General features: G+C 56.4%; 2 protein-coding genes across 2 annotated transcripts; both read left to right on the top strand.

The window, feature by feature from the left end:
- The first annotated feature begins 5,608 nt into the window (after positions 1–5,608).
- ACRALDRAFT_1063252 (uncharacterized protein) lies at positions 5,609–9,289 on the top strand. Its single transcript, XM_071016761.1, has 2 exons — positions 5,609–8,067; positions 8,147–9,289. Exons 1-2 carry the CDS (start codon positions 6,263–6,265, stop codon positions 9,048–9,050), a joined length of 2,709 nt encoding a protein of 902 aa, XP_070873429.1. The 5' UTR covers positions 5,609–6,262; the 3' UTR covers positions 9,051–9,289.
- A 334-nt stretch (positions 9,290–9,623) lies between these two features.
- ACRALDRAFT_1070203 (uncharacterized protein) lies at positions 9,624–10,678 on the top strand (the record flags this gene model as incomplete). The annotated part of the gene is made up of 2 exons (XM_071017744.1): positions 9,624–9,690; positions 9,753–10,678. The coding sequence occupies 2 exons, from the start codon at positions 9,624–9,626 to the stop codon at positions 10,676–10,678; spliced, it is 993 nt and encodes a 330-aa protein (XP_070873428.1).

Raw genomic sequence — 10,678 nt, 5'->3', positions numbered from 1 at the left:
CTTGAACTTGCTGAAAACGGCCACCCTGTCGAGTCGGGACGACGACACCTCATCCGTGTACGAGGTAGCTGGCGACGAGATGGTCGGACTGGGTAGGAACTGGGATACCGGAAGAGGAGCAGGAGGAGGCCTCGGAGGCGAAGGGTTAAGTAGAGAAGACAACGACAGCATCGCGTCCTGTCCTGTCCTGCCCTGTGTCGCTTGTTAGGCTGGACGTCAGGCGTCAATGTCTTGAATGCAATGTGTGTATCTTGCACGATAGCGAAACTTGGAGACACGCCAGTCTCTGCTGGAATGACGGATGGACTCTTCGTCAGGCGTATGGCAATGGTGGAGAAGAAGCCCTGTGGAGAGAGGAGGCGAGGCGGTGGAACGATTTAAGACAAGATTCTGCAGGGACAGCGGAACGGATAGAAGGGAAAGGAGAGGTATCTGGTGCCTTTTAGTAGCGGACAAACACCTGTTCTGTTGTTCACCTTTGGCACTCCCAGAACCTCAACCGGCGAGGACTAAGAGTTGACCAGGACAAGGGGGCGAAGGTTTTCCGAGATGGTTCTTTCTCAGGCCGGAGGTCGGCTCTTCCAGCGGTACTGTGAGGAAGAATCGGCGGCCGACGGTTTTGTTGAGAAGGGTTGGCAGTTGCTCTCGGTGCAGAACTCCTTTGTCCAGCTGTCTTGGAATCGAACCTCTCAGAACGGTGTACTCCGTTTGTGATAGTCCACCGCTACTTTTCCTGACCAGGGATCGAGGGAGAACTACCGAATGATAGATGACCAAGACGAAGACGAAGGAGAAGGCTCGAGATGGGACGGACAGCCCGCTACTGGTCGTGCCCGTCTAAATATTGCTGTTCCTCGGGGGGCCGTGCTGATGACCAACTCACGAATGCAAAGACGAGGTTTGTTGCGAAGAAAGCCAAAGTCAAAGCCAAAGTCGGTTGCGTTCGAACTGGGGGAATCGCCCTCCGCCGGGTGCTGCCAGCAAGGAGAGTCGTCTTCCCGGTTGAGAAGGGGGCCCAGCCGTATCAAACAACGTCGGGGCAACGCACGCACACTGCCAATGCTGCTGCTTCTTCTCCGCTCCTTGACCGAAGGATGGAAGCCCGAACAGAAAAAGTCCATGCAGGTAAGGAGGGGAAGGTTGTTCAAAGGGGGTGGAACAACACCTAGCAACGCCCTTTCTCCCCTTTTGCTCCCGTCTCCCGTGTCCCGTCTTCCGTGTCCCGTCTCCTGTTTCCCGATTTCTCCCCCCCTTCCCCATCTACGCCCTCACTTTTCTGCTGTTCTCCTTCAGCGCGATACAGACACCCCCGTCCCGTGTACTTGAGTCACGGCCCAGAAACCGAGGCTCGGCAAGTTTCACTTCATGTCACCAGAAAATGGTTATTGACCAAAAAGGGGATCATGACACACAGCTAACTAGCTTCATGACGCATCGAGAGAACAAGGCAAAGCCAGAAGCAGTCAATGGGTCCTGGGACGTCGACAAATACCGGCCCGGCCTGTCTTCTGCGATGCCCAAACAGGGAAAAGCACGGTGTTTGAAGGGCGCACGGGGGGTGGGTTTCGCACCTAGGGGGTGTCCCTCACGGCTATCCGCAGGTACCGAGCCGTCTGGCCACCTTTGCCAGACAGGTTTGCTGAAAGTGGTAGAACAAAGACTCTCCATCATTCTATGGTTGATGACCCCAACTCAAATCCCAACTTGACTCGACACACGTGGCCTTGCGTCTTACACCGCGACAGAGAGAAAAAAGGGGGGCCACAGCCGAGACGGGCGTCGACGAGATTTTGCAGCGGTGAAATAGCATGCACGGCAAGGAGCAACAAGCAGGAAGCGATGGATCTCCAGCTCGCCTTCTTTTCGACGTTTGGTAGCTAACGAGCCGTTGCCATGGTGGGGGTTCAGGCACCAGAGAGCCAAGGAACTCTAGTTCGGGGGGGTCGCCTCTTGCTTTTCGTCAGACCGCCAAAGCCAGCAGAGACCAGTCTCCCCGTCTCTTTGTAGCAGGTCTCTGTGCATAGCCGTCATAAACTCAACGATATGCGTGGAACAAATTCTAGGGCCCTTCGAGAACTTCGTCCTGGACACTCAAGCTGTGTATGGTCCGGCCTTGAAGGGGTGATTGCAGCTGTCACGACACGGGTCCCTTGCTCCCCTCCCCACGAGCTCGTCGGTGTACATGCACCGGCCAAGTCAAAAAGAAATGTCCGAGAAGGCGATAGGGATACAAAGGCGCCCCCTTCACCTGGGGATGGAGTCAATGGTCCCGGTTCATTATTCCAGATCCCATGTCTTGAAGGATGTCTAGAGTGGAAGAAAGGAGACAAGAAGACAGTAAAAGCGTCCTTGTTGTCACCTTGGCGGGCAAGAAACTGATCACTTGACCAGGATTGACAGAAGTTTTCCGTACCAAGTATGAGAATCGTCTGTATCAGCGTGTGGGTCAGGAGCAATGAGATATGATGAGGCAAGGGACTTGACAGCGAGCCAACCACGCCAACCACACACGGCTGAGGCCGAAGCAAGCCACTCGACCACTGAAGCAGAGAAAGCCGACAGATCTATCGTCAGAGTCGAGTCAATGGTCCCTTGCCCATCTGGGCAGAGTAAATGGTGGACATGGACGGTGATTTCTGCAGCTTTCCGTGTGTACCACTTGGCGAGCTCGCACGGGGCAGAGCGTGCCCGACCATCTGACGTGGGCTAAGACGAACGGAGCAAACGAAGAACGGTGCGAAGACGGGAGTAGAGAGGCCATGAGGGAATCCTCGGTGCAGTTGGTGAGTTGAAGACGCGGCATTGTTGGCGAGGTGTATGGTCGTCCCCTAGTCGCTACGACACTCTCAGACAGGCGACGGCTAATAGTGACAAAGGATGCGGTTGAAGGGTGGCGACGCCGGTGACACTGCTTTTAATGGGCATGGGCAACACGGTTTCCCCTTTCGGCAAACAGGCGAACGAATGATCCGAACCCCTCCCAGGCGAGCAATGCCCGTGTTTGAAAGTACCGTACCAGCAGTTCAGCACGTCACCTGCGGCCAAGGGAGCGAGTTTGGCGATGGAAACATTTGCGTCGGTTTCTCGATTTTTTTCCTGCATCTGGATCTGAAGACCAAGAATTCGTTCGAAGAGGGTTCTCTTTCGGGAGAAGAGGGACTCAAGGTGTCAAGGTTTCAGATGACAGCGAACATGTCTCGGTGACACCGCAGAAAATGACAGGAGAGGGATGTGACATGCACATGGTTGTGGTGCAACCGGGGAAGCAGTTTGAGGTCGCGACAGATGAACATATCGATGCCAAGTCAGTTGCCCTTACTCCGTACGCCCTTGGGCCTACTCGGAACAGCGGGGAGGTTGGGATTGTACGCCATCGAATGGCGCACTTGGGGTCTGGAGACAGGAGTCACTCCATAGGACCACTGGAGAGCAAGAGCTCCTTGGGGATATTCCCCTGTGATGTCGGCCGGCGAGATTCCAATTTCAAGAGTCATGGCCCAACGCACGTCCATGGAGAGAAGCGAGACACCAAAGTGGACAGACCTTCTCGGAATCCGCTTCATGGCGCCATATCGACGTCCTTCAAGTAGCGTGGCTTCGTGGCTTCGTGGCTTCACCACAAAACTGGCCTGTGTTTAACCTTGCTGTAGATAAAGGATCGAAACAAAGAAATGTCACGATGAGTGCGTATGCCGGGTACAAGGGCGTCATGTCCCCTAGCGAAAGAAGGTATGACAGACGATGAAGCTTAAGTTTCCAGTGGCAGAGACGCAGTGGCTCCAGGTGCTACTGACCTGAGAACGGGACGATGGCCGTCTCGTTCTGTGCGACATGGAGGCACGTTGCATGTCATACAACTTTTCGCCCTCGACGGCGGGAGATGGTCGGGGTTTGGCGAATCCATGGGCGGACGCGTGATTGTGTTGTGCGTCGTTCGCCCACGGTCCGGCGTCGCCGAAGGGCTTCTGATTCACAAGTCGATACTGATATTGATACCGAGCATTAGTCGAGAGACCCCGGTAGCTGGTGATGATGAGTCGGTGACTGATGGACCGTGGCCGACCAGATGCCTTTTTGTCTTCGAGATGGCAACAGACCGCCGGGGTCGCCGCGGTAGGCGGGGGCCCTTGGTGCAAGTGGGAACTTGACCTTTCTGTATGTATGGATTGTATAAGAGTGAGTGCAAGACATTTATTCAGAACGTAGTTCTCAGTGGAGAAAGCGAAAGGGGAGGTGATAGATGAGGCATGAGTTGGATGAGATCTGACGAGGCTGGGGTTGGACGTCGAAACCATGACAAGCTGACTAATAATTGATTAGATGCCATGTACAGTGAGCGTACTGTGCCGATACGTACAGTTCCCCGAAGAAATGGCTGGGATATTCGTATCTTTGTACCTTTCGATGCTCCTCCATTAGAAGACAAGCTCAAGTCATGTCTTGGATAGACAGGCCACTTCATATCCTGGGCCGAGTCTGAATCTGGTCCACTGGAACGGAAGACGGGACTAAGAAAGAGTGAACAAATCTCTCCGTTTCTTTCTTTCCTCCTTCATTTCTCTTCATTTCCACGGGCAAAACGCAGCAAGTGGCCGAAGTCCCGTACTCAACCTGTCGAGGATGCCGTTTGTTGATCCTGCAATCCCATGGAAGCGAGAGCCAGTGACATGGTAGGAATCGTATTAAGTCGGAAAAAGTCGCCCCAACTCCGTTTTATATCGCGATGGGAGTTGCATATGTCCCCTCCCGTCGGGTTCTCCGCAAGGCAACGTTGGAGATGGCTCCCAGGCGTAGGAGAGTAATTCGTATGAAGCGGTGTCTCTCCCTCGAGAACATGATGCCACAGACCGGCGGTAAGGGAATAAGACATCGCATGCCTGTTGGATATGCATCCGGCATCATCAGTCCGTCAACCACAAGGTGTAGATTTCATGTCTCTTCTATCTTGCCTGTATCTTGTCTGTGAACCCTTGAAGATAGACCTGGACATGCCATAGCAGGCATACGGAAGAGCACCAGTGATGTCCTGGATAAGTGTGGTTTATGTATTCGTACTGTATGTACCTGACTGAGTACAGTCCGCAAGGTACGTACCTCGGCCACCTAAGCCAATCAAATATTTAGAAACTAGACGGTGACGAAATGGCGCCCTTGAGTCTGCTCTCCCTGGGGTGGTTATGTCTAAGGTACCAGGTACGGTGTAAATGTTAGAAGTGTACATCTAGAATACTCCACCACAGTAATCCGTTGAGCCTTTACCTTAACTTTCCAATTCTTTTCCGAGGTCTCTTCTTTTCCTGTGTTATTAGTTTCAGTATCGATATAATGTCTTTCTGATTCTTAGACTTGTAAGGGGTAACTAGATACTTACTTTACTGTCTACCTGCATTGAATCTACACTACAAAGCCATCCGAAATACCCATCTTGCCTACAACGTACCCACCTAGACCAAGTACCAGATACTTCCCCGGCAGTGCAGTGTTTTAGCGGCAGGCAAGACCAACGCTCAGCGCTTTCCGCTATCCCCGAATCTCCACAGGGTTGGCACGAGGAATCCACAAACGTCTCTTCCCTTGGTCTCCTCCATCTGAATCCTCGACCCGGCTCCTTGCTTCTCCCGGACACCAGTCCCTCCATTCGACCACCGACGCACGAATACTATACATCTGCAGCCTACTTCGCCATTGCTGCACCTCTCTCTGCTGATCCATCCGCGAAACCCGCAGTGTGGGAGATGCGAGAGGCTCAGGACGATCCCCCCGCCACACCAACAGCGAACCAGCGAGCAGCCCTGCTCCTTCTGGCAGGGCTAATGCCATGATTGATGGACGGGGGCCTGCCAACGCCAATGCTTCTTCTACTTGCTCGCTCGCGGCCCCCCTTTCCCCTCCCGTCTCTCCTGGCACTGACCTACGCACTTCGTCCGAGCGTGCCAGTCCGCCTTTTCAACCACCTTTGAATCCCGGCGATCCCGATCCCGTTCCTCTTCAACCTCTAGGCCACCGCCCCTCTCGGCCTCTAGCCACCACCACCTCCGACTTCGAATCCGAACCCGAATCTGACCCTGATTGTTGTCGTACTCGTCCTTGCTCCCATTCGAGGGAGCGTAGGTCCGAGCCCCGCTCGCCTTCTCGCCCGACTCAGGCCCCCGTCTCCCCGTCGACGTGCACGACTCCTGTAGAACATGGTGTAGACGACATCACGACCGACCAAAGACGTTCCTCCTCCTCCCACCCCGCCCGACCCGACTCCGACTACCCCATGCGCTCCAAACCTTCGCTCCTGCGGTCCTCCGGGCGCAAAGTCTCGTACGGCTCCCTCTCTCGGACAGGGGGCCGCGATGCGTCTCCAACAGACAGCGAATCCCAGTCGGGCGATACCCATCTCCTCCGAGATGTCAGCACCACGAGGTCCGAATCATCTCGAGGCAACACGCTCTCCAGGCAAACCTCGCGCATCTCCGAGGATCTCGATACAGCCGTTCTGGTCAGCGGCCCAGAGAGTCGCTTTGGCGTCGGCGGCCAGATGGCCATGCCCAGCGACGCCTTTCGCGATTTTAAATCGGACGCCGGGGACGAAGACGAGGACATATTCCCATACGACTATGCCGACAGCGAACACCCCGACGACGAACCGCCCATCGACGACTCCCCCCACGACATGGTGAGGGCCTCCGTGCCCCCCAGCGACGACACCACCCTATCCATAAACACCCCGCGCATGTGGACCCTGTCCATCCTCTTCTCCATCCTCGGCTCGTCCACGAACCTCTTCTTTTCTCTGCGATACCCTAGCGTTTCCATCACTCCCGTCATCGCCCTGTTGCTGGTCCACCCGCTCGGTTTTTTGTGGGATTACCTCTTCAAGCGCGCCACCGATTCGCCGCACGAGTTTGTAGACGGCGTGCGAGCCGGACCCCTCGACCCCCACCCCGAGAGAAGGACGGTATGGAGCCGCCTACGCCTCTGGCTCGGCCAGGGCCGGTGGAATAAAAAGGAACACACGTGCGTCTACGTGAGCAGCAACGTCTCCTTCGGCTTCGCCTTTGCAACCGATGTCATCGTCGAGCAGACCAAGTTCTACAACCAAGAGGCCACCATCCCCTACCAGGTGCTCCTTACCCTGTCCACCCAGACCCTGGGCTATGCCTTTGCCGGCCTTGCGCGCCGCTTCCTGGTGCGCCCCGGCGGCATGGTCTGGCCCGGCACCCTCATGTCGGCCGCCATGTTTTCCACCCTCCACAAGGAGGAGAACAAGCCGGCCAACGGCTGGCTCATCTCGCGCTGGAAGTTCTTCTACATTGTGTTTGGCGGCGCCTTTGCCTTTTACTTTTTACCGGGCCTGCTGATGCCCTGCCTGAGCTACTTCAACGTCGTCACCTGGTTTGCCCCCGACAGCGTCGTCGTGGCCAACCTGTTCGGCGTGGTCTCCGGGCTCGGCCTTTTCCCCATGACCTTCGACTGGGCCCAGGTCACGTATATCGGGTCGCCGCTCCTCGTGCCGTTTTGGGCCGCCGTCAACGTCATCGGCGGCATGTTCGTCGTCATGTGGCTCATCGCCCCCTTGGCCTACTACCTCAACCTCTTCCACTCCTCTTACATGCCCATCATATCCGCCGCCGTCTTCGACAACACCGGCTCCATCTATAACGTGACCAAGATCCTCACCGACGACTTCCTCTTCGACCGAGAGGCCTACAAGGCCTACAGCAGGGTCTTCCTGCCCATCACCTACGTGCTGAGCTACGGGCTCCAGTTTGCCGGCCTGGCCGCGCTGCTCACCCACACGGCGTGCTGGCACGGCAAGGAGATTTGGGAAACGGGGAAAACCGCCTGGAGGGAGGCGCGCGACGAAGGCAAGGCGTCGTACCAACCCCTCTCGGCGCAAGAGGGGCCCGGGAGACGCACCAGCACGGCGTCGTCGCATCTATCGCGGCTAGAGAGTCGCCAGTTGTTTAACGAGGATGTCCACAGCCGACTGATGAAAAGATACAAAGACGCCCCCATGACGTGGTATCTCTTGACCTTTGTCATCATGTTGGTGATAGGGATGTTTGTCGTCGAATAGTGAGTTGACTGTCTACGACCTTTTGTCTTTCCTGCTATCTCCTCACTCGGCATTTGCTTACCGGGCCTCTCCCATCAGCTATCCGATCCATCTGCCTTGGTACGGCCTACTGTTGGCGCTAGCCATCTGCGCCGTCTTCTTCATCCCCAACGGCATCATCATGGCCGTCACCAACCAGCACAGCAGCATCTACCTAATCTGCCAGCTCATCTGCGGCGCCGTGTTCCCCGGCCGGCCGATCGCCAACATGGTCTTCGTGACGTACGGGTACATCTCGTCGGCGCAGGGCATCAAGTTCGCATCGGACCTCAAGCTGGGCCACTACATGAAGATTCCGCCGCGCATCATGTTCACGGTGCAAATGGCGGCCACCATCGTGTCGTCGGTGACGCAGATTGTCGTGCTCAACTGGATGTTCGCAAACGTGTCGGGCCTCTGCACCACCGAGGCCGTCAACGGCTTCACGTGCCCCCTGGCGCGGGTGCACTTCAACGGCTCGGTGCTCTGGGGCGTGGTCGGGCCGGGCGAGTTCTTCGGCCCCAACGCCACGTACCGGTCGCTCGTCTGGTTCTTCCTGCTGGGCGCCGTGCTGCCCATCCCGCTGTGGCTGTACAGCCGGGGCAGGAAGAACAGCATCGTGCGCAAGGTCAACCTGCCGCTCATGTTCGGGTCCATGTCGTGGATCCCGCCGGCGACGGGGCTCAACTTTTCCGTGTGGGCGCTCGTGTGCTACGTCTTCAACTACCACGTCAAGCGGCGGGCCAGCGCGTGGTGGTCCAAGTATACCATGACCATGAGCGCGGCGCTCGACTCGGGCCTGGCCTTTGGCATCATCGTTGTCTTCTTTGGGTTCGTATATCCCGGCGTGGTCGACAGTTTCAGCTGGTGGGGGACCGAGGTGCACAAGCAGGGCTGCGACTGGCAGGCTTGCCCTTATAAGACCGTGCCCGAGGGAGGGCATTTCGGACCGAGTGCGTGGTAGGTGGTGATATCGAAGGAAGGGGCCTTGTGGCATGGATATGGTTATGAAATGTGATATGTTTTACGTTATGTGGCATGAGTGAATCTGCCAGAGCAATCTAGATGGCTTTGGGAAGTGGAAGATATAGAGTCCATAGAGATGGGGGCATAGCATAGACTCCCTGCGGTTGAATCTGCACTATAAACGGTCATGGGCCTACGAATGGATTTACACATGAATATATTATGGTCTGCGTATGGCATTGGGTGCCTTGAGTTTGGCTGTGATGTGATGGAGTCTTTTAGCTGGAGCGCGTCGAGGATAGGGGGAGGATATCAGGGGTAGTACTCGGTGGGCCGTGCAGTGCGGGCATAGATACACCGAAGGAGATTGGCTGCTCACCGAGTACACCTCGGTCAAGAGACTTCATATCGCGACGACTGATGGAAGTGAAGTGTCTTTACAAATCTCACACTCACTTTTCATTTACCTCCTACATCTTTTACCTCTCAATTTTTCTTCCTAATTTAGCCATATCTGCATAAGAATCAAATCCAGGCTAGCAGCTTGGAGGTTAGTCTCTGATAGAACATCATGCCGCCCACCATGTCCATCCAGGCACTTCTCAGCTCATTCGAAGAAGTCTTAGACCCGGAAGAAGGTAATATCTGCCCAAGACATGTTCAAAATCACCAGATGATGCGCTAACATTGTCCCTGACAGAAACATTTGACCTCTTCTCTCGCCCCATTCCCTCGCAGAATCTAGGCTTCATCGACCCCAAGGCACAGAGCCTCGATGTCTCCGTCCCAATCTCCCCAGGCAGTCACTCAACCGACCAGGGATCAAAAGGAGCGGCGGCGAGAGGAGCGGAAGCGACGCTAGACTTTACCATCCACCAATCTCCCGCCATTCTATCATCGGACCGCGCAGGCGGTACCACAGGCGCAGTCTTGTGGAAAATCACCCCCCTATTCGCAGGATGGCTCGCCTCGCCCCTGGCACAGCCGTTCCTACCATCCCCAGCTTCAATCCTCGAGCTCGGGTGCGGCATCTCCGCCCTGACCGCCCTGGCCGCCGCGCCGCGCGTGCAGAGATACGTCCTCACCGACCAACCGTACGTGAGTAAACTGGTACACATGAACCTCGACGAGAACCGTCCCTCTCCCTTCTCTTCTTCTTCTGGGAGGAGGCGCAAGACGAAAGGTTCGGGTTCCGCTCCGGCTGCCAAAGGACAGGGTCAGCGGGCGGGAGGGGGAGGGGAAATCCACTTCGTCCCGCTGGACTGGGAACTCGACCAAGTCACTCCCGCCCTGACCTGCTCCCCCGACACGCGGAGCTTTGACGCCGTGGTGGCCTGCGACTGCGTCTACAACGAGGCCCTCGTGGGGCCGTTCGTCCAGACCTGCGCGGATGCGTGCCGGCTTCGGCTCGGGGAGACGGAGGAGGACCAGGCCGGGGAGACGTCGGCGGAACCCTGCGTTTGCATTGTTGCGCAGCAGCTTCGCGCCCCCGAGGTGTTCGAGGCGTGGCTGAAGGCTTTCCATGCGCGCTTCAGGGTGTGGAGGGTGCCGGATTCCATGTTAACCGAGGGGCTTCGCCTCGGATCTGGATTCGTGGTGCATGTGGGCGCGTTGAGGGACGTCTAG

Source organism: Sodiomyces alcalophilus, assembly GCF_042370955.1.
Source record: "Sodiomyces alcalophilus JCM 7366 unplaced genomic scaffold ACRALscaffold_6, whole genome shotgun sequence".
Taxonomy (NCBI): domain Eukaryota; kingdom Fungi; phylum Ascomycota; class Sordariomycetes; order Glomerellales; family Plectosphaerellaceae; genus Sodiomyces; species Sodiomyces alcalophilus.
This window is presented reverse-complemented; position numbering and strand designations above follow the sequence as displayed.

Coding starts and splice junctions, on each gene's coding strand:
- ACRALDRAFT_1063252 (XM_071016761.1), top strand. CDS start 6,263: ATGCGCTCCAAACCTTCGCTCCTGCGGTCCTCCGGGCGCAAAGTCTCG. Junction 8,068..8,146: donor GGGATGTTTGTCGTCGAATA/GTGAGTTGACTG, acceptor CTCTCCCATCAG/CTATCCGATCCATCTGCCTT.